Consider the following 24,757-nt stretch of genomic DNA (forward strand, 5'->3'; position numbering starts at 1 on the left):
ATCCTTTAGCTAATTCATTGCAAATCTTTGTGAGATCTTACTTGACTAGTGAGCTGAGGTGACAAGTGTTTTTCTCTGTGTAAACTCGGTCTCACCGACTTGCAAATTTCGGTCCAACCAAATCTTTTCGGTACCACCGAAATATGCCACTCGGTGCCACCGACTTTGCAATCAGAAAAATAGTTTGCCACTTGTTCTACATTTCTTCTGATCCAGCTCCACTCAATGAATCTTGTCCTCCACAAGCATCACAATTTTATCCTCTGCTTTGTGCTGAATCTCAAGGACCAAACCTATTCGACGGATTCCAGGAAAAACCTTCTTGGAAATTGATGTCAAAGGGGGAGAGAGAGATCACATCAAAGCTTGTAGGAGAGAGACCTCAAGGGGGAGAGAAAGTCTCAAGGATCCCAGATGATTGTTAAGGGGAGAGAGAGATTTCCAGGGAGAGAAAATACTCAAGGATCCCAGATGCTTGATGTTCAAGAGGAGAGATGCCACATGTCTTTTTGGGGGAAAGACATGTTCATATGAACTCATTTGAATTAAGTTCTATTCAGCTCTGATTCTCTGTTTCCTATCTTCTCCCAATATCCCATGTAAGATTCAGGGGGAGCAAGACACCTAAGGGAAAAGAAATCAGCCAAATTCATTGCATATATTTATTCTTGGGGACATGTTGAATCCAATGTGGTACCTTGTACTCACTCTCTACATGTCATCCCAGTCTTGACATTCTTGTGGTTTCTTTTGTTTGCCCTGGCTAGTGGACGTACTCTATGTTATTTAACCTTGTTTGTGCAGGTTCATTCCATCCTAAGCCAACTCGAGACCACAAGGTAAGTATATGCATCAAAATCATGAGTATGAGGAGTTCTTGCTTATGTACATACTGTTTGCAAGAAGGACTCATGAGCATGAAGGTATTTTCCTTGATAATCTTTTGCTCTGATGCATATGGCCAAGATACATGTAACACATTGCCTACTCTGTCATGATTATGCTCTCACATGCCTCTATATTTCATATTTACATGAGTGCATACATGCAGGGGGAGCCTATGCTTGCTACATGTTCTTCCAAATCTTTACTTGCTGTTCTTTATATCTTTATCTAAAGCTTTGATGTATGTTGCCATCAATTACCAAAAAGGGGGAGATTGAAAGCACAAGTGCTCCCCAGGTGGTTTTGATAATTGATGACAACATATCTCCTGTTGGACTAACACTTCTATCTAGCATGTTTCAGATAAGTTCAACAATGGAGTGGCATGGACTAAAGGTTGTGGGAACTCCTTCAAGATGCTAAGGACAAGGGATTGGCTAAAGCTTCAAGCTCAAGACTCTTCACTTTTACATTTTAGTGATCCAAGATCACATTGAGTCCATAGGAAAAGCCAATACTATCAAGGAGGGATGAGGTGTTGCTTAATGAGCCTCTTGCTTCATGTGCTTAATGATATGCTCCAAAATCCTCAACCACTTTCCCACTTCCACATATGACCTAAACCCTAAGCCAAACTCGGTCCTACCGATTCTTCCTATCCGACGCCACCGAGTTTCACTTGTCATAAGCCACTGCCAAACCCTAATCAGTTCGGTCTCACCGATGGGATCTCGGTCTCACCGAGATGGGCTTGCAAACTCTCTGTTACCCATTGCAATATCTCGGTCCCACCGAGATATGCAATCGGTCCCACCGAGTTTGCTTGACCAAATCTCAGTTTCATTTATTACCCAAATCGGTCCCACCGAGTTTGAGTAATCGGTCAAACCGAGTTTTGGATTTACCCTAACCCTAGCACATCGGTCCCACCGAGTTGATCAAGTCGGTCCCACCGAAATTCCTAACGGTCACTAGGTTTGCTATTTTGGTCAGACCGAGTTTTCTGATTCGGTCCCACCGAGATTGGTAAATTGTGTGTAACGGTTGGATTTTGTGTGGAGGCTATATATACCCCTCCACCTCTTTCTCATTCGAAGAGAGAGCCATCAGAACACACACACCATTCCAACTCATATGTTCTGAGAGAGAACCACCTACTCATGTGTTGAGACCAAGACATTCCATTCCTACCATATGAATCTTGATCTCTAGCCTTCCCAAGTTTCTTTCCACTCAAATCTTCTTTCCACCAAATCCAAATCCTATGAGAGAGAGTTGAGTGTTGGGGAGACTATCATTTGAAGCACAAGAGCAAGGAGTTCATTACCTACACACCATTTGTTACTTCTTGGAGAGTGGTGTCTCCTAGATTGGCTAGGTGTCACTTGGGAGCCTCCGACAAGATTGTGGAGTTGAACCAAGGAGTTTGTAAGGGCAAGGAGATCGCCTACTTCGTGAAGATCTACCGCTAGTGAGGCAAGTCCTTCGTGGGCGATGGCCATGGTGGGATAGACAAGGTTGCTTCTTCGTGGACCCTTTGTGGGTGGTTGCTTCTTCGTGGACCCTTCGTGGGTGGAGCCCTATGTGGACTCGCGCAACCGTTTCCCTTGGGTGGAGCCCTGTGTGGACTCGCGCAACCGTTACCCTTCGTGGGTTGAAGTCTCCATCAACGTGGATGTAGGATAGCACCACCTATCCGAACCACGAGAAAAACATCCGTGTCTCCAATTGTGTTTGATCTCTCCAAACCCTTCCCTTTACATTCTTGCAAGTTGCATGCTTTACATTCCGCTGCTCATATACTCTTTGCATGCTTGCTTGATATGTATTGTGTGTGTTGAAATTGTGCCTAAACTCCACTCAAACCGAAAAAGCTTAAAAATTGCAACTTTAGCACTAAGTGTCTAATCACCCCCCTCTAGACACATCTACTTCTTGATCCTATAGGCATACTAAACTCAGGTATTCCAGAACTGCAATGATAAAATTATGATGACAACACCTCAGAGCTCAACTCCCCGGGACACTTCCACTAAACCCCTGACAGGAGGCACCAAGACAATGTTCTCATCATAAAACCATCGGAACGATTCCAAGATACCTGCGTGATCCTAAATTTTTTTTTTGTGAAATTTGAGAAGAAAAGAGTCAAAACTCTATGTCAGGATGCCTTACCAGAGCGATGAGGAGACTGGGAAGTAAAAAGAATTCCTAAACTCTCCAATATATAATTCCTAAATGACCCAAAACATTTTTCTAGACACAACTCGGCCGCTAATAACGATCAAGCAATGGGGCTCCTAAGGTCGGGGAAGGCTCTGATTACCAACTTGTAACACCCTCGATGCGACTATAGCTCCCACGTGTCGAGGCACAACTTAGAGACATAATCACATTGAAGGCATATCTCGCAAGTTAGACAATCTTCACAACATCCCATGTAATGTAAATAATAAAGGGGAGATAACATAGTTGGCTTACACTCGCCACGTCAATCAAGTACATAAATAACATTACATCATCCAAACACTCATGGCCCGACTACGGCGCCAAAATAAAAGAGAACCCAACATGCGACAACGGTCCCGTTCACCCCCAACTGGGCACCACTACTGACCATCGGGAAAGGAAACATAGTAACGTTGAGAGTCCTCGTCGAACTCCCACTTGAGCTCATACGCGTCTGCTGGAGCGGAATCATCAGGCCCCGCATCTGGTATAATAGTAATCTGTGAGCCACAGGGACTCAGGAATCTCGCACCCTCGCGATCAAGACTATTTAAGCTTATAGGTAAGGCAGGGTAAATATATGTGGAGCTGCAGCAAGCGACTAGCAAGTATGGTGGCTAACTTATACGCAAAAGAGAACGGGAAGAGGTGGCAAAGCGCGAGCGAGAAACTAGAGAGCAACCCGCGCAAAACATTACTCCAACACCGTGTCCGCTTCCCAGACTCCGCCGAGAAGAGGCCATCACGGTAACACACTCGGTTGATTCATTTTAATTAAGTTAAGGTTCAAGTTATCTACAACCGAACATTAACAAATTCCCATCTGCCCATAACCGCGGGCACAGCTTTCGAAAGTTCAAATCCCTGCAGGGGAGTCCCAACTTAGCCCATGACAAGCTCTCATGGTCAACGAAGGAATAGACCTCCTCCCAAGACGTCCCGATCAGACTCGGTATCTCAGTTACTCAAGACACTTCGACAGGTTAAAACAAGACCAGCAACACCGCCCGAATGTGCCGACAAATCCCGATAGGAGCTGCACATATCTCATTCTCAGGGCACACTCAAATGAAAATGATGCAATGGAATGAAATGATGTACTCTCTGAGATGAACATTTTGATATGCTATATGCATGAATCGGAGCTACGGATGCAAAGTTACGGGGCCACGAACATGAGCATATGGACTGAAAATATCAGGGACTTAGAAAAAACAACCCTCAGATCTAGGGTTTGACCGGCGCGCGAACCGAGGCGGCGGCGGGCACTGTTCACGGCCGGCAGATCCGAGGTCGCCGGCGGCCGGCGAGGGCGAGGCGAGGCCGGAGAGGTCGCCGGGGTGGCGGAGCTCGTCGGGGCGGCGGCCGGAGCGCGGCGGAGGCGGCGAGCGGCGCCGCGGGGCTTCGGGACGGCGGCGGCGACCCAGGAGGAGAGGCGGCGCGGCGCCGGCCGAGGCGGACGCCGGCGATGGCGAGGCGGCGGCGCGACGAGCGAAGGCGGCGGGGTCGAGGCGCGGGCGAGGGAGCCGGGCGGCGGCGACGCGTGGGCCGGGAGGGCCTTCCGCGGGCCGCGGCGGGCTTCGGCGGCGGCGGCGGCGACAGCCAACGGTGGCGTGCCACGTGGCGGCGGCGGGGTGGAGCGGACGCGTCCGGCCGGATTCGGACGTGTCCGGCCGGTGCGGGGGCGATTTCTAGGGTTTCGGGGAGGAAGGAGATCCGAAAATCGGGGGGGGGGGGGTTTAAATAGGCATAGAGGGAGCTAGGAGAGTCCAAATGAGGTGCGGTTTTCGGCCACGTGATCGTGATCGAACGCTCTAGATGATGGAGCAGAGTTAGGTGGGTTTTGGGCCAAATTGAGGGGTGTTGGGCTGCAACACACACGAGGCCTTTTCGGTCCCTCGGTTAACTATTGGAGTATCAAACGAAGTCCAAATGATACGAAACTTGACAGGCGGTCTACCAGTAGTAAACCAAGGCCGCTTGGCAAGTCTCGGTCCAATCCGGAAATGTTTAATCCCCACACACGAAAGAAAGGTAGAAATGACCACCGGAGGAGAACGAAGCGCCGGAATGCAAAACGGACAACGGGGAAAATGCTCGAATGCATGAGACGAACACGTATGCAAATGAAATGCACATGATGACATGCTATGAGATGCATGACAACGATAACAACACATGGAGACAAAGACCCGAACCCGAGAATATAAATTAACTTAACGCCGGAAACGGCAAGAGTTGGAGTACAAATTGGGAAAGTTACATCTGGGGTGTTACATGACGCAACCCAACTCAAGGAGGAGCTCGATGAAGATCTTGTCCTTTGTGTTGTCCCGTTTCCAGTTGTTCAGTAGTGGAGCCCAGTTGGGGTCGATCGGGGACCTTGTCGCATTTGGGGTTCTTCTTTTGTTTTGGTTCCGTAGCCGGACCTTGATTGTATCTGTTTGATGTAATGCTTTATTCATGTAATTGTGTGAAGTGGCGATTGTAAGCCAACCATGTATCCCTTTCCCTTATGTATTACATGGGTTGTGTGAAGATTACCTCACTTGCGACGTTGCTTTCAATGCGGTTATGCCTCTAAGTCGTGCTTCGACACGTGGGAGATATAGCCGCATCGAGGGCGTTAAAAGTTGGTATCAGAGCCTTCCCCGACCTTAGGAGCCCCCATTGCTTGATCGTTTTTAGCGGCCGAGTTGTGTCTAGAAAAATGTTTTGAGTCATTTAGGAATTATATATCGGAGAGTTTAGGAATTCTTTTTACTCCCCAGTCTCCTCATCGCTCTGGTAAGGCATCCTGACGTAGAGTTTTGACTATTCTCTTGTCAAATTTCACTAAAATTTTTTAGGATCACGCGGGTATCTTGGAATCGTTCCGATGGTTTTGTGACCTGAACATTGTTCTTGGTGCCTCCTGTCTTTAGGGGTTGTGGCAGTGTCCCGGGGAGTAGAGCTCTGAGGTGTTGTCGTCACAATTTTATCGTTGCAGTTCTGGAATACCTGAGTTTAGTACGCCGACATCGAAAATCTCTTTTATGCAGTTCGTTGGTGAGATAACCTCGACGCCACCCAATACTGGGGCGGGAGTTCGGGAGTATTGCCATAACTTGTATAATGGATGCTTTTCGAAGGTTGAGGTAGATGATTTCCGAAGGTTTCTTGGTTATGTGTTGAAGGATGGATACAGCTGGATGTAGGATTTGCTAGTTTTGGGTGAGATATTATGCTTCCCCTGTATCCCCAACACCTGATTGCATAACTAGGAAAATTTCGGGAGTTTATAAGTGGGAATTCAAGTAGCTCTTAGGATATCTTTCCGACAGATGTATGATATGAAATTTGGGGTTCGACGTCTAGTGGTCCGCCTATTCACGGCCGGTTTTACAGTGGTCTCGTTGTGTCTTAAAGAGTCCTTGGCTATGCCGACTCGGGGACGCTTCGTATGTCATGTGCACTGCCTTGTACATGATGGTGCTGTACGATCGAGCCCGTGTAGGCCCCACCACAAAAACTTCGGACGAAATCTCTATCATATGTTTGTTCCGGCTTATTTTGCAAGCCAATCCTTTGTTTTGTTTTGAGTTGTGGTATTCGAGTTGCTTCGAAGTCAAATGTTGATTCCATACCTTCCCTAAGCGGTGGTCTCATACTCCGATGTGAACACTAATCCTGCATGATAATCGAGATTGCCATGTCAATCCTTTTTCAACCGGCGTGTTTTCTCTTCAAGTGGATCCGATCATTTCAACATCCGCAAGATGAATTCTAAGTTTCTCAACGGTGTTCGTTTCATCCATTCCAAATTGTCTTTGTTTTCCCGCCCTCCCTCCCTTTGTTTTCTTCTAGGACTCAGATTTCTTATTCAAGTATCCTTTTTATTGATGGGAAGTCTCTCCATTCTTTTCCGTCAATGTTCTTATCCGGCGATTCTCATGAAGATTCTAACGGAGCCTCAAGGTCATCTTCCTTAATTCTTTTCTTCTCCGGTGGATTCTATTCAAGCTTTTGGTGTTGATCATACCCTTTTCCTCATTTCAATGCGTTCTCAGGCCGGTGAAATTCTTAATCATTCATATCTCGCTATTTAATTGTTCCGGTGCCCTGAAGATACCTCAGAAGGCACGTATGTCATTCAAGATCCGTTCAACCTATCTCGAGGCTGTTATCTCATTCAAGCCTTTTAATTCAACTGGTGAAATCTCTCTTTTCAAGTAATCATTTCAATGGTGTTTCTTTTGAGTGGGCTCTAACCCACAGGTCTTTCCCCAGGATCTTACCTGACTCTTCCAATTTTCTCAGAGCTTCTCAAATTCTTTTCCAAGTTTGACGTAAGAATGATTCATCATCAGTCATATGTATTTCTCCAAGATCTGTCAAATTCTTTCATCGTTGGTTCAACCTTTCTAATTTTCCATCCCGGAGTATCTCAACAATTCTTGGTGGTGTTTCTCGTCTTCGTTCTCAACATTTGAAGACCGAAGAAGAATTTTCCTCCATATCATATCCGTTCTCGTGAAGATTCTCAGTTCTATGTTGATGTCATCCTCTCATAATTGTTTGTGAGTATTCTTTTCACCCATCCGGAGCAATTCAGGAGCCTTTTCAGTTTGATCATCCAGAGGCCATCATCTCAGAAATATTCATCTCAGCTTTCAGCTATCATTCTCCAAATTTTACCGGCGCTTTGTTCAAATGATCCTTAATCGGCTCGTGATCTCCGCGTTCTCATGTATCTAAATTCTCTCAAACATCTTCGTTCATTTGCTAATTCTTCCCGGTGTTTTCTTTATCTTCTCATCGTTCATTTTAATTCTTACGGTGGTTCGTTCAAGAGTTTTCTCTTCCTTCTTTATCATATCAATTTATTCATTGTTTCAACCCTTCCGGTGCTTCGTCGAAGACCTTCTCAAGTTTACGCTATATCTATCTTAATCCTTTCTACGAGAATAAGTATTATGCCAAATCCATTGTTTGTCATCAATTTAAATTGGTGAAGGATAAGCATAATGTAATTCTTATTCTTGTTTCATCAAGTAAATTCAATTCTTTATTCCGGAGGCTCTTCAAACTCTCGGTTTCACTTGTATCATCTTTCTTTTCTGGAGTTCCAAGTTTTTCCGCATTATCTCATCGCGAAGCTCCATCTAAATCTTTACAAGGTTTCACCTCGTGTTTTCAACTTCTCTTTCTTTTCGTTATCCTTTTGTTACCGAAATTCTTCATGGAGGCTCTACATGATTGGTTCATCAAGGATTTAATTCCTTCTTGAAGTGTTCATCAAGATTCTTTTCAGAGGAACTCAAGCATTCTTTATCTTGCATTTTAAAGTGCAATTCTTTCTACCGTGTCACTTGAGGTGGTATTATGTCATTCTTGATAAGTTGAGTTCATGTTTCATGATTCACATGTTGTCAAGGATGAGATATTTTAAATCCATCAATCTCGTCAATTGAGTTATCTTGGGTTATATTCCACCTAAAGCCTTCCCTAAGGTTTGTTGCTATCCATGGCGCTTATAAAGGACCCAAGATCTTCTTTATCCTCCCAATGGAAATATTTTTCTCGTCTCCTTGTTCTTATCAATCCAATTCTTTTCCCATGAGTGGCAGGTTGTCACCTCATATTTTGATCTGTATTCCATAAGACCATATCAAGCTTATCTTTTCATTGTTGTGTTTCCAACAACTCCGTTCGACCCTACTCCTAAGGATACCTTTTCAAGTTCTTTTGTGGCAGAAGTTGGCATTTTCTTCTCCATTCTTTTATTGCAATTATCTATATTCTATTCTTTCGTTCCGGAGACATTGTGTTGTTGCTCTTTTCAACCAATCATCTCTTTTTGTCAAAGATCATGCTTTTTTTCATGCCTATCCATTTAACCGGAGTGTCGTGTCCTCTGCTCAAGTTCTTTTCACCGTATCAAGTCTTGCATAACTTCTTAATCGGAGTGCTTTCAATATATATCTTGCCCTTCAACCTCACGGTTTTCGCAATGTTCATTCTTCCTCTTTTTCTAACGGAGTGTTTTCGGCTTTGTTCACCTTCGTTGTATTCTTTTCTTAAATTTGTTCAACCTCTCAAGGTTGTTTGGTTTCACTCGTTTGTCGAAGGAGCAACTTAGTTTTACCTCTTCTCTTTCTCTTCCGTTGTCCCTCCGGTGCCATTCTAGATCTCGGGACGAGATCCTTTCATAGTGGTGGAGTGTTGTAATGCCCGGAGACCGATGTGCCAGGTGTCATCCAGTTATTCGCTATTGTTGCTTTGTCATTTCTTGCGTGTCATGCATTGCATATCATGTCATCATGTGCATTTCATTTGCATACATGTTTGTCTCATGCATCCGAGCATTTTTCCCGTTGTTTGTTTTGCATTCCGACGCTCCTATCTCCTCCGGTGGTCTTTTCTACCTTCCTTCCGTGTGTGGGGGTTAAACATTTCCGGATTGGACCGAGACTTGCCAAGCGGCCTTGGTTTACTACCGGTAGACCGCCTGTCAAGTTTCGTACCATTTGGACTTCATTTGATGCTCCAACGGTTAACCGAGGGATCAAAAAGGCCTCGTGTGTGTTGCAGCCCAACACCCCTCCAATTTGGCCCAAAACCCACCAACACCTCCTCCATCATCTCGGTCGTTCGATCACGATCGCGTGGCCGAAAACTGCACCTCATTTGGACTCTCCTAGCTCCCTCTACCTATATATAGGTGCAACCCTTCCAAATTCGCGGACGAAACCCTAGTCTTCTTCATCCTCGCGCCACCGGACACTTTTCTTCCACACCGGACATGTCCGCTGCGCCCTCCACCTCACTCCGGCAAATCCCGTCACGCCACGTCACCCCGCCGCCGCCGCGAGCCAACCAGCTCACGCCATGTGTCGCCGCCTCTCTCCTCCCCACCGCGCCGGCCCGCGGAGCCCAGATCGGGCCCGCGCGAGCCCGGTCGCCGCCACCGCATGCCCACGGGCGCGTGCCCGCACCGCGGCTCGTCGCCCTTCGCCGGAGTATGCGCCGGCCACTGCGCGCCTCTGCCGCCGGCAGCCACGCGCCGCCGCCCGTTGTCGCTCGCCGCCGGCCGCCTCGTTCGCCGGCGCCGCCATCTCCGCCACCTCGCTCGCGCCGCCGCCGAGCTCCCTCGCCACAGCCCTCGCCAGAAACCGCGCCGCCCGGCCGGCCCCGACCTCCTCGCGCCCTCCTCCATCCTCTCCGGTCATCGCCGGAGTCGCGAGCTCGTCGGAGAGCTCGTCCCGCGCCGGATCCGAGGAAGATGGATCAGATCCACCACTTCCCCATCCAAACACGTCCCGTCTCAGATCTGCACCGCTCCGTTCCGGATCCCTCCGTCCCACGTTGATTTTCACGGAGGTAAAATTCCACTAAGTCCTCGAAATTCCCAGATTCATATGCCCATGTTCATCATGCCATAACTCATCACCCGTAGCTCCGTTTTGGGCATATAGCATATCAAAATGTTCGTCTCAGAGAGCACATCATTTCATCTCATTGCATCATTTTCATTTGAGCTCATCTTGATGCCCGAAATGCTGTTGGAAGAATGCTATTTGAGATAATTGTCAGATCTGCTGCTTCAAATAGCTATTTGTCATTTTTGCCATGACTAATGTGTGCATGATATGCCCCTGAGCTCTACTTGTGTTTTTTTATATGCCATTCCATCTTTCCAGAGATGCCATCCATGTATTTTTGTGATGTGTGTGGTGACTAGCACAAGCTTGCAAAGTGGAGCATTCGTTAATGCTGATTTCAGGGACTTAGGAATTCTCTAAGTCCTTGATCTGTTTATCTCAAAATGCCATATGTTCTTGTTGTTTCCTAATGATCCATGCCTCTTTTGAGGATGAATATTGTAGTGCTCTATCCATCCATGTCTTTGTTTGCAATTATGGAGCACCCTAGCTTGAGTCAATCGAGCTCTACTTTTGCTATTTCGTGAATCTGGGCAGATTGTCTACTTGTTAGCGATTTTGCCGAGGATGGTGTAGTTGATCCGTGCATGCTATGTTATTGTTCTTGCCATGTCTAGCTTGTATAATGTGTATTCTTGATGGGTGTATGATTAGATTGTCATGAGATGCTCTGTAGTGAGTGCATCGAGCTCGTAAACATGCCTACTTGATATCTGATTTGCATGCTCCAGTTTTTCACCAAGTCCGAGATCTGATTATGCTTTTGCCATGTTCACATGCTTGCAATTGTATTTTCTGATCCCTTTTGGCTCAAGATCAGTAAGGGACTCTTGTTAAGCTATTTGAGTAGCTTCATGTCATGCTTTCCTTTGCCATGTTCAGGTCCTGTAGCATATAGTTTTCATGCTCCAAAGTGTGCTACCTGATCTAAAATTCCAGACAAGTGTTAATTTCACTGTCCGAAATCTGTTTACCAAATGCATTTTTTCCATGTTTGTTTGAACCTGTTAATAGATGAATTGGCCGTAGATCAGTGTTCATCTTTTGTTAAGCATCATGAATGGATTCCTGCCATGTATTTTGATGCCATGTTTGGGTGCTATAGCATGTTCATCTTGTTACATTTAGATGGCTACTTGCCATATATCGCAGACCGGTGCCATATTTGAATTGCTTGCCATTTCCAAACCGTGACTCCGATTCCGGTGATCTTTATATCATTTTCAAGAGATTTCATCTCACCTTTCCAGTGGCACACTTGGATTTCCAAGTTGAGGCCAGGTTCAATCATTCCTTGTCAAATCATGCATATGCATCGCATACCGCATCTCGCATATCATATCATGTTCATGTGTGGTTTGTTTACTATGTTGTGTGCTTCTTTCCGGTGTTTGCCTCGTTGGGTTGGTTCCGATAACATCGCATTTGTGAGGACCCGTTTGTCTACGTCCGTTTGTCTCCTTCATGGACTCGTTCTTCTTCCTTGCGGGATTTCAGGCAAGATGATCATACCCTCGAAATCACTTCTATCTTTGCTTGCTAGTTGCTCGCTCTTTTGCTATGCCTATGCTGCGATACCTACCACTTGCTTATCATGCCTCCCATATTGTTGAACCAAGCCTCTAACCCACCTTGTCCTAGTAAACCGTTGTTTGGCTATGTTACCGCTTTGCTCAGCCCCTCTTATAGCGTTGTTAGTTGCAGGTGAAGATTGAAGTTTGTTCCTTGTTGGAACATGGAGATGTTGTTCCTTGTTGGAACATGTTTACTTGTTGGGATATCACAATATATCTTATTTAATTAATGCATCTATATACTTGGTAAAGGGTGGAAGGCTCGGCCTTATGCCTGGTGTTTTGTTCCACTCTTGCCGCCCTAGTTTCCGTCATATCGGTGTTATGTTCCCGGATTTTGCGTTCCTTACGCGGTTGGGCTATTATGGGAACCCCTTGACAGTTCGCCTTTAGTAAAACTCCTCCAGCAATGCCCAACATTGATTTTAACATTTTCCACCTAGCCTTTTATTTTCCCTTGGGAGTCACGCTCCTGAGGGTCATCTTTATTTTACCCCCCCGGGCCAGTGCTCCTCTGAGTATTGGTCCAACCTGTCAGCTGCTGGTGGCCACCAGGGGCAACTCTGGGCTGGCCTACCCGTACCTAAGACAATCTGAGTGTGCCCTGAGAAAGAGATATGTGCAGCTCCTATCGGGATTTGTCGGCACATTCGGGCGGTGTTGCTGGTTTAGTTTTACCCTGTCGAAATGTCTTGTAACTGGGATTCCGAGTCTGATCGGGCCTTCCCGCTAGAAGGAATATCCTTCGTTGACCGTGAGAGCTTGTGATGGGCTAAGTTGGGACACCCCTGCAGGGATTTGAACTTTCGAAAGCCATGCCCGCGGTTATGGGCAGATGGGAATTTGTTAACGTCCGGTTGTAGAAAACCTGAAGTTGACCTTAATTAAAATACATCAACCGCGTGTGTAACCGTGATGGTCTCTTTCTGGCGGAGTCCGGGAAGTGAACACGGTGTTGGAGTTATGCTTGACGTAGGTTGTTATAGGATCACTTCTTGATCATAGTTCTTCGTTCGTGCTTTGCCTTCTCTTCTCGCTCTCTTTTGCGAACAGGTTAGCCACCATATATGCTAGTCTCTTGCTGCAACTCCACCTCATACCTTTACCTTACCCATAAGCTTAAATAGTCTTGATCGCGAGGGTGCGAGATTGCTGAGTCCCCGTGGCTCACAGATACTTCCAAAACCAGCTTGCAGGTGCCGATGAGTCCGTGCAGATGACGCAACCCAGCTCAAGGAGGAGCTCGATGAAGATCTTGTCCTTTGTGTTGTCCCGTTTCCAGTTGTTCAGTAGTGGAGCCCAGTTGGGGTCGATCGGGGACCTTGTTGCATTTGGGGTTCTTCTTTTGTTTTGGTTCCGTAGCCGGACCTTGATTGTATCTATTTGATGTAATGCTTTATTCATGTAATTGTGTGAAGTGGCGATTGTAAGCCAACTATGTATCCCTTTCCCTTATGTATTACATGGGTTGTGTGAAGATTACCTCACTTGCGACATTGCTTTCAATGCGGTTATGCCTCTATGTCGTGCTTCGACACGTGGGAGATATAGCCGCATCGAGGGCGTTAAACCTGGTGTGGTCTTCCAAGATGCAGCACGGCATGGCCGGGATGAAATTGATCTGGTATGATTTCCAATTGCAACCCTAGATCCTTTTGTTCACAAAAAAATGTTGCAACCTTTGATTTCAATTGATGAGCATGAGATCAAAAAGATATGTTCTCAACATACTTGTGTTTGATTTTTGTGTAATGTTTCTGATATGTTGTCAATTAATGCTAGCATCTTCCTGCTGTCTGCTAGTAAAATGTTACAAGTATGTGTTGCACTTGCTACGTGCTACTTGCTGGATGTTACATGCTACATCCTAAAATGCTGCATGCAGGAGTTGTTTTGGAATTGTGATTGACATGCTGCATCCACTTTTTTTGTTCGCGTTTTTTGCATGTTTTTTCATGCAGCAAAAAGGAACAGACTTGGGTGCTGATTTTGTTGCAGAATGTTGCTGTGGAGCCATCGATTTTCCTTGATGATGATATGCAAAATGTTGCGCACGAAGAAGAAGATGATGGCATTGATCTGAATGATACTCCGGGACATGATAGTGACGATTCCTTGCGGCTGAACACGGATGGTGCAGCTCCAAACCATTGCAATGCCCGTGTGACCGGTGATAATGCCAATGGAAATGCTGCACTGCAACACTTGTTGATGAACCAGACGAAGATATATCATCACAGCCAGTTGTCCCTTTTGTTGGAATAATTTTTGACAATGTTGAAGAAGCTCAGCGTGTTTACAATGAATATGCTTCAAAGATGGGCTTTGGAACTCGCGTTGTGATGTCAAAGCATAGTAGGAAAAATAGCTTGGAACAGAAGCGCATCCTAATCTATAGAGTTTTTGAGTGCATACACTCACGGAAAGATCCTTCGAAGAATGTTGGTGGAAGAATTTCTGACGGGGCTGCAACAAATCAAACTGATGATGTTGATATGAGCTATGCTAGTAATAAAAAATTCCAAGCAAACAAGCTGGCATCTATATGGATGTGAGCGACAAGAGGCGAAGAAACCGGTTGGAGCGATATGATTGCAAGGCTCGTATGGGTGTTAGCCTCAAAGACGATAGCTGGGTTGTGACAGTTTTTGAGGCCGATCACACACACCAGCTGATGTTGCAAAGGGGGCATCGGAGATTTTGCCGCTCTCACAGAAAGATCCCCGATGCAGACATGCAATACATCACTTCGCTGCACTATCGCAACATATCAACGGCTAATATGATGAGCTTGCTTGGAGATGCACGGTGTTGCGATCCTAGGAGTTTGCCGTATGTGAAGACTGATGTGACAAATGCAAGAGCAAAGCTGCGAAGAGGACTGTCAGAGCGTGATTTGGAGCTGACAATCGAGTACTTTGAGAGAACACAAGTGGAGAATCCCAACTTCTTTTTCTCGAAGCTAGAAGAAGATGGAGCTGTTAGGGCACTTTTCTGGGTTGATGGGAGAACAAGGGCCTTGTATCCAAAGTACAAAGATTGTGTGTTTTTCGACACCACATTCTGCACCAATCGCTACAACTTGCCCTTTGCTCCGATTGTTGGCATTAACAACCACACACATACTGTTTCCTTGGGGTGCGCTTTGTTGCCTGATGAGACCATCGAAACTTTCAAGTGGGTCTTCCAACAATGGATGTTGGCAATGAATAACGAGCATCCGTTGAACATTATGACTGATCAAGACCAGGCAATGGCTAAAGCCATCTCAATGGTATTTCCACATTCAACACACAGATGTTGCAAGTGGCACGTGTTCCGGGTTGCAAGGACGAAACTAGGGAAGATGTTGGGCAAGGATGAGCCTTTTGCTGAAGCATTCTATGGTTGCATCAATGATTCCGATACCGTTGAGGAGTTTGAAGAACGGTGGAAGCAGATGGTCGAGTCATTTGGTGTGGCTGATAAGAAACACCTTAAGAACATGTGGGACAGCAGGGATATGTGGGCTCCTGTGTACTTTAGGAATAAGTTCTTCCCATTCACAGGAACAACCGGGCAGTCCGAGGGCCTGAATTCCTACTTCAAGACTTTAAATCATCACGGAGACTCGGTTTGGACATTTGTCCAGCAGTTTGAGCTTTGCCAGGAGCTAATGCTTGATCGTGAAGACAATGCTGGCTTCATCAATGAAGCGACGAGGCCTCCGCTTTGGGGCAAGTAAGTCCAAAGTCATGTAGCATTTTTTTAGTTTTCCAGCATAGTGTGGTTGCAGCATTTCTTTGAAACATATGTAGCAATTCTTATTGATGTTGGAAGCTTTTTTTGTTTGCAGCTACAACATTGAAAAGCAAGCTGCAGATTTCTATACCAGAGAGGTATTTTCCAAGTTTCAGAAACTATTGGCTAAATCAACATGCTATGGTCTGCAATATCAGCTGCAAGGGGATGTCATCTGGTTTCGCCTTGTTGCAAATTATGGCGTCAACCCAAAAGTGTACACGGTGCGTGTTGCTCCTAAAGATCAGGCATACATGTGCACCTGCAACATGTTTGAGATGTGTGGGCTGATCTGCCCACATATCATCCGTGTCATGGTGCACCTGAATGTGCAAACGATACCTGCGACTTACATGCTTCCAAGATGGTCTAAGAGAGCAACCGACCTTGCGCCTGAACCGGGCGATGGGCATAGAGCTATGCATTTCGGCGTCCCCACGACAAACACCCTAAAGTTTAACTCTATGCCGGAAGTTTGGGAAACTCGCTTCTGATGCTTGCTTCAATGATGAAGCTTATAGTTTTGTCTCTGGGCTAATTGATCAGGGCAGTGTTGGGGTTGCTGCAATAAAAGCTAGAGCAACTGATGGGTTTGCAGGAGACGAAGAAGGCCAAGGTCATGCAGGAAATGAACAAGTCTCAGGGGGTCCAAGTACAGGTCAGCGGGATCCACCCCCCGTAGGACTGCGGAACCCATCAAAGTCAGCAAAGAAGGGGAGGCCAAAGGAGAAAGAGAAGCGCAGGAAACCACTAATTGAGATTCGAGAAGATGAAATGAAGAAGAAAGCAAAGAAGGACGCGGCGAAAACGAAGAAAGCTCCAAAGCCAAGGGAAAAGAAGACTCCATGCAAATATTGTGAAGATGAAGATCACAACATGAAGGATTGCCAACTCCTTGTAGCTTTTCTTGCTGCGAGTGCGAGCGCGAAAGCTCCGGGTGTCGAAACAATCCTTACACTTTAGGATATTTTCGTGAGGGAAAAAATGATGAATTGCCTTGTAACACCCCATGGCTTATGATAATAAGTTGTGTTGACTAGCTGTGAATGTTTGTTTTGTGGGATTGCAACATATTACTACATGCGTGGTTTGAAAAAAGCAGAATGTTGCTTTTTACAAGAGTTGTTTTAAAAAAATTTCTTATTGTTATATGTTTGTGAGAGCTTACTTTTTGTAGTATGATGGTGCCAAAATTTGTAGAATTTTTTTAAAAAAGCAGAATGTGGGTTTTTTCTTATTTTTTTAAAATAGTACTCAATGGTTCTTGTAACCACAGCTTGATCCATGCTTAAAAACAACATGTTTTAAGCTTTTGAAAAGCATGGTTGAAGCTTTTAAAAAACATGGTTGAATATTTTTGAAAATATGGTTGAAGCTTTTAGGAAACATGTTTGAAGCTTTAAGAAAACATGTTTAGAAGATTTCTGAAAAGCATGGTTGCAGCTTTTTAAAAACATGGTTGAAGCTTCTGTAAACAAGGTTGCAACTTTTAGGAAACATGGTTGATGCTTTTGAAAACTTGGTTGTAACTTTTTCAAAGTATGGTTGAAACTTTTTCAAAATATGGTTGCAGCTTTTAGGAAACATGGTTGAAGCTTTTTGCAAACATGGTTGAAGCTTTTTAAAACATGGTTGAAGCAAAATAACAAGTTTGAAAAGGAAAAAGCCTTGAATGATTTAAAGTGTTGATTTAGCTGTACAGCAAAAGTTGGGAAAGGAAGCATATTTACATTATGCTTCCAGCAAAAATATTGTAGCGATGTAGCTAATTTGCAGGTAAAAAAGTATATTTTGGCTCTGCAACAAATCTAACAGAAGGTTGTAGCTATTTCCCGTGAGCTTCCAGCAATTTAAGTGTGTGACAAAAAATAGCATTCACATATTATTTTTCAGAAAATATGTTTTGAGGGGGGGAAATGCACAGAGATTCCCTTGAAACTTCAATGGATGAAGTTTGAAATATTTTCATATTTCAGAACCAGTGAAACAAAAAACAATTGTCAACGCATGATCATGTTGGCAAACAGAAGAACGCATCCATTAAAAACATAAGTGCATCATCCAAATATCAAGTTATCATCGGTTTACATACCAAAAGGACACATGTTTACTGGAGGTATCAACAGTTTACATACGAACGCGCACTACTCTAATCCTATCAGAACGCTACCACCTCGGACATGATCTAGACCTAACGAAGAAACAAGCTTGTTCGTCTTTAACCTTCTAGAAAATCAAGCCGCCAACTCATCGTTGAACGCCCGCTCCTTTGGGGCGTTGTTCATTGGGTGGCTGAAAAGGTTGTATGCCACATCGATGTGGTATCGCGCCATGTCTTCCTGTAAAAAATGAATACAAAAAGTAAGTAAGTATGATACTAGTTATTCTTGAGTTGCATGAGTGATGAATGCAAAAAGTTCACATCCACCCACCGCAAAAAATTGATATGGATGTAGCAAAATTATGATATGGATGAAGCAAAAGCAGAATGTAGTTGTAGCACACTAGACATATGGATGTAGCTAAAAAAGCCTAGTAGGTACAAACTTGAACCACATATGAAGCAACAACAAAACATGGTATTCTTCTGTTGCATGAGTATTGAAAACAAAGAAAGTAGATTGTAACAAAATGACAAGACAAAAAATTAAAAATGTGTACCTGCTTGAACTCTCTCATTGACTTCCCATCATAGTTCTCCACATACTTGAGCCCAAAAAAACCACAATCACATCTGTGAGATAAAAAAAAAGTTCTCCATCATACTTCCCATGCGTAGTTGAAAAAACAAAATGTTGAAATGGAACACATGATTGAAGCAAAATTCAAAAAGAAAACTCACAGGGTATCTTGCTTTGGGTAATCCTCTAGGTCAACATGGGCGAAGGATCCAACATTGACATTGAATTCGCTGCACTCTTGTGCAAGGGTTGCAAAGTTTGTGATCTAGCACCGAAAACACACACAAAAGTTTCAAAAATAAAATGACGTGTGTAAAGATGACAACAGGGCATTTATGTAGATGAATCTGAAGGCTAAACAGAAAAAATTAGAGAGCATGAGCATACCAGGTTATTGGCTTGCTTCTTCAAAGGAGATTGTTTTCCTTTTGAATGGATTGAGTCAAATACATTCCACTGCTTGTGAAGCAAGTTTGCGCAAACAACTATCCAATGGCGATCATGAACAATTGTGAAAAAGAGCTGCAAAAAACAAAAGAAAGGCGAAAAGGTACTCAGAACATGTAAAAAATGTTACAGCCGCGTCACATCATTGGATCATATTTGGAAGTTATTTGTGGTGTGGAACAAAACAAAGCTTCGTGAAACTTACGAGGTCAAACTTTTGAACCTTGAACACTTTCATAGCCCTTTCAAGCTCAGCCATGAGTTTTGCTGGATGGAAAGTTGATGGGTCTTGTTTTAGTAGGATCTACTTGAAAGATACAACAAAATGGTTAGTGTGTGTTGCAATGAAAATGTGAAAAGAAAGAAAAGAATGAAGCATTGCTTGTTTTTACAAAAACTTACCCCCGCGTGGACTGAGAAAATGTATTTCTTCAGCCCCGGTTCTTTTGCTGCACGGGATGCAATGTTGTTCATCTCGATACATAGTGACATGACCTCATCATTCATATCCCCACGAGGCTTGAAGCATTCAAGGAATTTCTTGTATCCAATGTAAAATCCACCTAGCTTGATGAAAGGTGTCCTGTTACCATAGATGCAACCAAAATGAATCATTTGTTTCGAGCAGAAAAAATAAAAAAATAGAAAGCAAAAACAGATAAGGCTTAGGTAGCTCACACTTGTTCATTGGGTTGTGATTTCCTCAATGGTTTCCCATGTTTTACAAACCTCTCATACATTTCTGCAGCCTTGTCGACCTTTTGCTTCTTTGCCTTGGTATTTTCTATGGCTGGAACTTTGGCCATCCTCTTCTTCCTAGTGTTCTTGTCATGTGTGCTAGGGCCACTGCTTGCATCAGCAAAATGCTCTTCTGTAGCGACCATCTTAAGAGCTGTAGCAAAAAAATACAAATGGATGAGTTTGCAAGAGATTGTACAAAAAGAATTTGCTGGAATCACACAAATGTGAAAAAATGATATGGAGAAAAACAAAAAGAAATGATGCAAGATGAAGGAAGCATACTTGGGCTGTCATCATCGTCTGAAACAGGAAACACGGGGATGTTTGCATAGATGGGGCTGACTGTGCTCTTCTTAATTATAGGCTCATCCGTGGAATGCATCATCTCATAGTCTTCGGAGCCCTTTGGGAACAACTCACAGGATGGCTCGTCGTCCCAAATGCCGGCTGTCGCACTCCTGGGTGCATCATAGAAGAGTGGGGGGCTGTGAGGTGAGGCGTTGCCTTCCATCTCGAAACTCACTCTTTGTTGCTCACAAGTTTCCGCAGCCTTTGTTGCAACTTCTAGGTTCAATCCGGTGACTTCATCCTTGTTGATGCTAGGTGTTGTATCTTGAGCTTGAGCTTGAGCACCAATGTCGGCATTTGCAGCTTTAGCATCATTCTCTTTTCCACGACATTCGTCCATGATAGGTGCTTCAAAGGAAAAGTTGGGTTCATTGGTAGCTGTGATGGCGTCTCCAACATCACGAAGGAGAGCAGCCATCCGGTTGCACTGCAATTCCTTTAAACACTGTCCAAACTTGCCTACTACACCATCCACCTCTGCTGCAAAAATACCCTTGTGCTTGTCGTAGAGCATTTGAAACTGAGTTGGTACCTACAAGAAGGCAAGTGGCCAACATTTTTAGTGACAAGTATATCCAGATTTTGAGAAGTATGGATGTAAAAAAACACAAATGTGGGTGTAGCACATTAGAGGTATGGATGAAGCGAGAAACAAGTAGGTGTGCTGCTGTGTCACTATGTATCAAATAAAAGTGTGATTGTAGCAATTTACTGTCATGGATGAAGCATAAAAAACAAATGGTCTATACCTTTAGGTAGCAAATTATTGATATGGATGTAGCAAAATTATGATATGTTTGAAGCAAAAACAGAATGTAGTTGTAGCACACTAGACATATGGATGCAGAAAAAAAGCCTAGTAGGTATGAACTTAAACCACATATGAAGCAAAAACAGAACATGGTTGTAGCATATCAGAATGAGGGATGCAGCAAACAAAATATACACTTGCAGCTGGGTATAGTAAATAATGCAAAGCCAAAGGCAAACAGGAAATGAATACAAAGAAAAAGATAGTGTAGATGGGGGAAAAGTACCCTTAGATCTTGCATGCTAGGGAATGATTGCTGCAGCCAATCGTTGAGCGAGGATGATAGGTGTGGTTCAGCTTCAACATTTTGTTGAGCCTCGTTTGATTGAGAGTCCTTTGCTTGAATTTCAGCACCTTGAATTTGGCTTCCTTGGCCACTAGTTCCTTGGCCACTAGGTGCTTCAGCACCAACTCCCTGCCCACTGGCTGCTTCAGCACCAACTTCCTGTCCCACGAGTTGTGCTGCATAGGGGGTGTTGCACAAACTCCGTATCTAGGAAAACAAAACATGAGTGGCGGAAATAAGAAGGCTGCCATAACCTAAATGGAAAAGCAAAGATTGCTACATGCAAATTCAGTGAGCAAAAAACAGGGGGAGGGGTCTTAATACTCCATTGGCAAAGGAAAATACATAGGCGGGATGTAGCAAAATTACTTGGGTGTGTTTCCCGTAGAAAGGTTGGACAAGAGTGAGCTTGTTCTTGTCAACTTTATCCAACCAATCAAAATCCTTTTGACAAACAAAACGTATCCTCGGCACGGAATAATCAATGGCATGCTCATTTGGGAGGCCGGCCGAAATATCAATATGATCCATGTATATGATCTGCATAGAATGGAAAAGGACATTAGCCAACAAAAACATAAATGCGAGCTATAGAAATGTATATAAGGTTTCATGCAGCAAAGAAAAAAATGCATGTATTTCATAATGTTGCGTTGCATACCGCTAACATGGGAAGGCATGAAGCGATCTGAAACTCCGCTGCTTTTTTTGTATTTGCTTGCATCCTCTTCTTCTCTTGAAAGACTCCAACCTCCTCCATCACTCGTGCCAACAAGTGCTCATCCCAAGCGAATTCATGCACCAAAGACATATCTTCCAAGTAAGCTAGATACTCAAGATTCACCATATTGCCAGTGCTTGGGCACAAAACTGTTGCCAACGCAAGGAGTGTCCACGTCCTATTTATCATAACCACATCCTCATCGCTGCAACTAGTGAGCAACTTGACAACATGGGCGATTGGAGCCCTGTTCCCCTCCTTGTAGATGCTGCGAAGCTCATGTTCATCACTCTTCTTAAGAAGCTTCACGGGTCTATCACCGGATGGCACGTTGAAAATCCTTTTCACCATGAGCTTGCTGAAGGTGATGGACTTGTTCTTGTGTTTGAACTCAGAGAGTATGTGATTCGTGTTCATCACAACAAACTCAATGAGCTCATGGGGCACCTTGAAAGACCGGATGTCCAACAAGTCTCCAAACGGTCCCTCCCTTATGATTCTCTGTTTTTCTGGTGTTACTTGCTTCCCAATCTCAGCCAGCCTTTTTGAGTTAAACCTTGACTTAAAGCCACATAGATTGCCTTTCTTCTTGATCTTATTCTTAACCTTCTTACTCCCTTCATTCTCACCAGCGGTGCCTGCGACATCTACAAAAAGGAAAAAAAACAAGTCAATAAAACCCTAAAACTGCATCATCAGTAGCTAGGAAAAAACATACAAGAACACCTAAAAAATCTGTAAAACCTATGAAACATATAAGCACACATAAAAAATGTACAGAATAAAACATTGCACTCTAAAATTAGCATTTATACAAGTACGTCTGCTATAGAATAAAACCTAGGAGATTTTGCAGCACCAAGAAACCTATTTACAGATTTACATGGCAAACAAGGATGCCTCTATGCGGTGTGTGATTCCTTTAGGATCTCAAACAAGTTAATTTTCAGTGTCATTCTATTCACCGCTGGAGCTTGAGATACATAAGTAAGAGTTCACATGTTTCGTGTAACTCTGCTGCTGCGAACACGCGTTCGGCGCAAGGCCGGTCATAACTCCGTCACTCCGTGTAAGCTACTGGTAAATCCGCCGCATAAGATTCATGTTCAGAGATGAATTCATTTCTGTTCGTTCTAGTTTCAGCAATCAAATCTGAAATGATCCTCGATTCAGAAGCAGGGGTATTGGGCTGCGGAGTTCAAACTTGGTTCATCATACGCAAAAAAAGGTTCGGAATACATATTGATCTAGTACATTTGCTGGTAAACTCTAGTACTCCTACATGCTTGCAGATGATGATCTTAGACAAAGTGCACGTACATTTGCAAAAGTACAAAGTTGGTTTCGGCCCTATATACAACACAAAAACACAAACACAGCAGTGTGCATGCATCTTCACATGGTGATCTGAATTTTACTCTGTTCTACTGTATCATCTAAAACAAAATGTTCCTCACAAATTCCCCTCAGAAGTGTCCAGTGACCATTTAAACATAGGAATACCATTTCCCTGTATCCAATAGTTCGTGGATGAAAAAAATCCCAAATCCTAATCCCAATCCCATCCCAAATCCCTAGTGAACACAAGATTCAAATCCACCACCCGCCCCCTCCATCTGCCCGCGGGAACACCACCCGCCCCCTCCCTCTGCCCACGGGAACACCACCCCGCCCCTCCCTTGACCCGCGGGAACACCACCCTGCCCCCTCCCTCGACCCGCGGGAACACCACCCCGCCCCCTCCCTCGACCCGTGGGAACACCACCTCGTTCCCGTCCGTGCCGGCGCCGGCGCCGGCCCGCGGGAACACAAACGACTCGCCCGCACCATAACTCGCCCTAACCCTAAAGCCAACGGGGGAGGGGGAGACAACAATGAAAGGGAGAGCAGGAGGGGAGAGTTACCATCCGGGGAAGCCATAGATCACCGGAGAATCGAGATCCGCCCTGGGCCGCCGCCGCCGCTCTTGATCTCTAGGCGCCAACAAGCCCGTCGCCCGCAGGTCGCCCTGCCTCCTCGCACCGAAATGACGCCCCCGTGCGGTTGCAGCAAAAAACTGGGGAAGGGATAACCCGTGCGCGTTAAAAAAACACGGGTCTGTGGTGACACGTGGCACAGACAACGTCCTTGGATCAAAAGAGATCCAACGCATGGAGCGCGACCGGCGCCCCGGCCACAAACACTTCCCATATAATAATGCCATGATGTATCACAAAAACTAGTTTTTCAGAAAAACACAGGGAAAAAACTTTAAATAGGAGAAAACACATATTTTTGCCATTATATGTAACATGCAAAAATACCATATGCCTACAGAAAATAACAACGCACAATCTCTAAATTTGCCATGATTGTGGGAAAAACAAAATTCCCAAATTTGCCATGTGAAGTAAGTACAAAAGGTTTCACTATTTAAAATGCCATGTGAAGTAAGCAAATATCAAAAAACAATTGCCATGAGAACTAAGTACAGAAGTTTCTCTAAAATTACGCCATGGTTTCCTAGAACATTTAAAAAAATGTCGTGAAATTTTACAAATTTCCATGGTCCCTAGAACATTTTCAATTAAGGGCCATGGAAAAAATTCCATGGTCTAATTAATAAAAATGCCATGGTCTAATAAATATGATATGCTACAAAATGATAAAACTACAATGCTCTAATTAAATAAAAAATGCCATGCTACAAAATGATAAAAATACCACGGTCTAATTAAATAAAAAATGTCATTATACAAATGATAAAAATATCATGGTCTAATTATTAAAAATGTCATGGTCTGTTTAATAAAATGCCATGGTCTAATAAAAATGTCATGGTTTAATTAAT

The 24,757-nt window shown here is 44.2% G+C and overlaps 1 protein-coding gene across 1 annotated transcript; it reads right to left on the reverse strand.

Moving 5' to 3' along the window:
* Positions 1-18,173: 18,173 nt before the first annotated feature.
* LOC125537143 lies at positions 18,174-24,423 on the reverse strand. The gene is made up of 10 exons (XM_048700443.1): positions 24,419-24,423; positions 23,584-23,771; positions 22,447-22,574; positions 21,868-22,317; positions 21,576-21,746; positions 21,314-21,460; positions 19,226-19,324; positions 18,961-19,095; positions 18,735-18,838; positions 18,174-18,231 (listed from the first exon to the last, which is right to left on the reverse strand). The coding sequence occupies exons 1-10, from the start codon at positions 24,421-24,423 to the stop codon at positions 18,174-18,176; spliced, it is 1,485 nt and encodes a 494-aa protein (XP_048556400.1).
* Positions 24,424-24,757: the final 334 nt, after the last annotated feature.

Source organism: Triticum urartu, chromosome 2 (genome assembly GCF_003073215.2).
Source record: "Triticum urartu cultivar G1812 chromosome 2, Tu2.1, whole genome shotgun sequence".
NCBI lineage: Eukaryota > Viridiplantae > Streptophyta > Magnoliopsida > Poales > Poaceae > Triticum > Triticum urartu.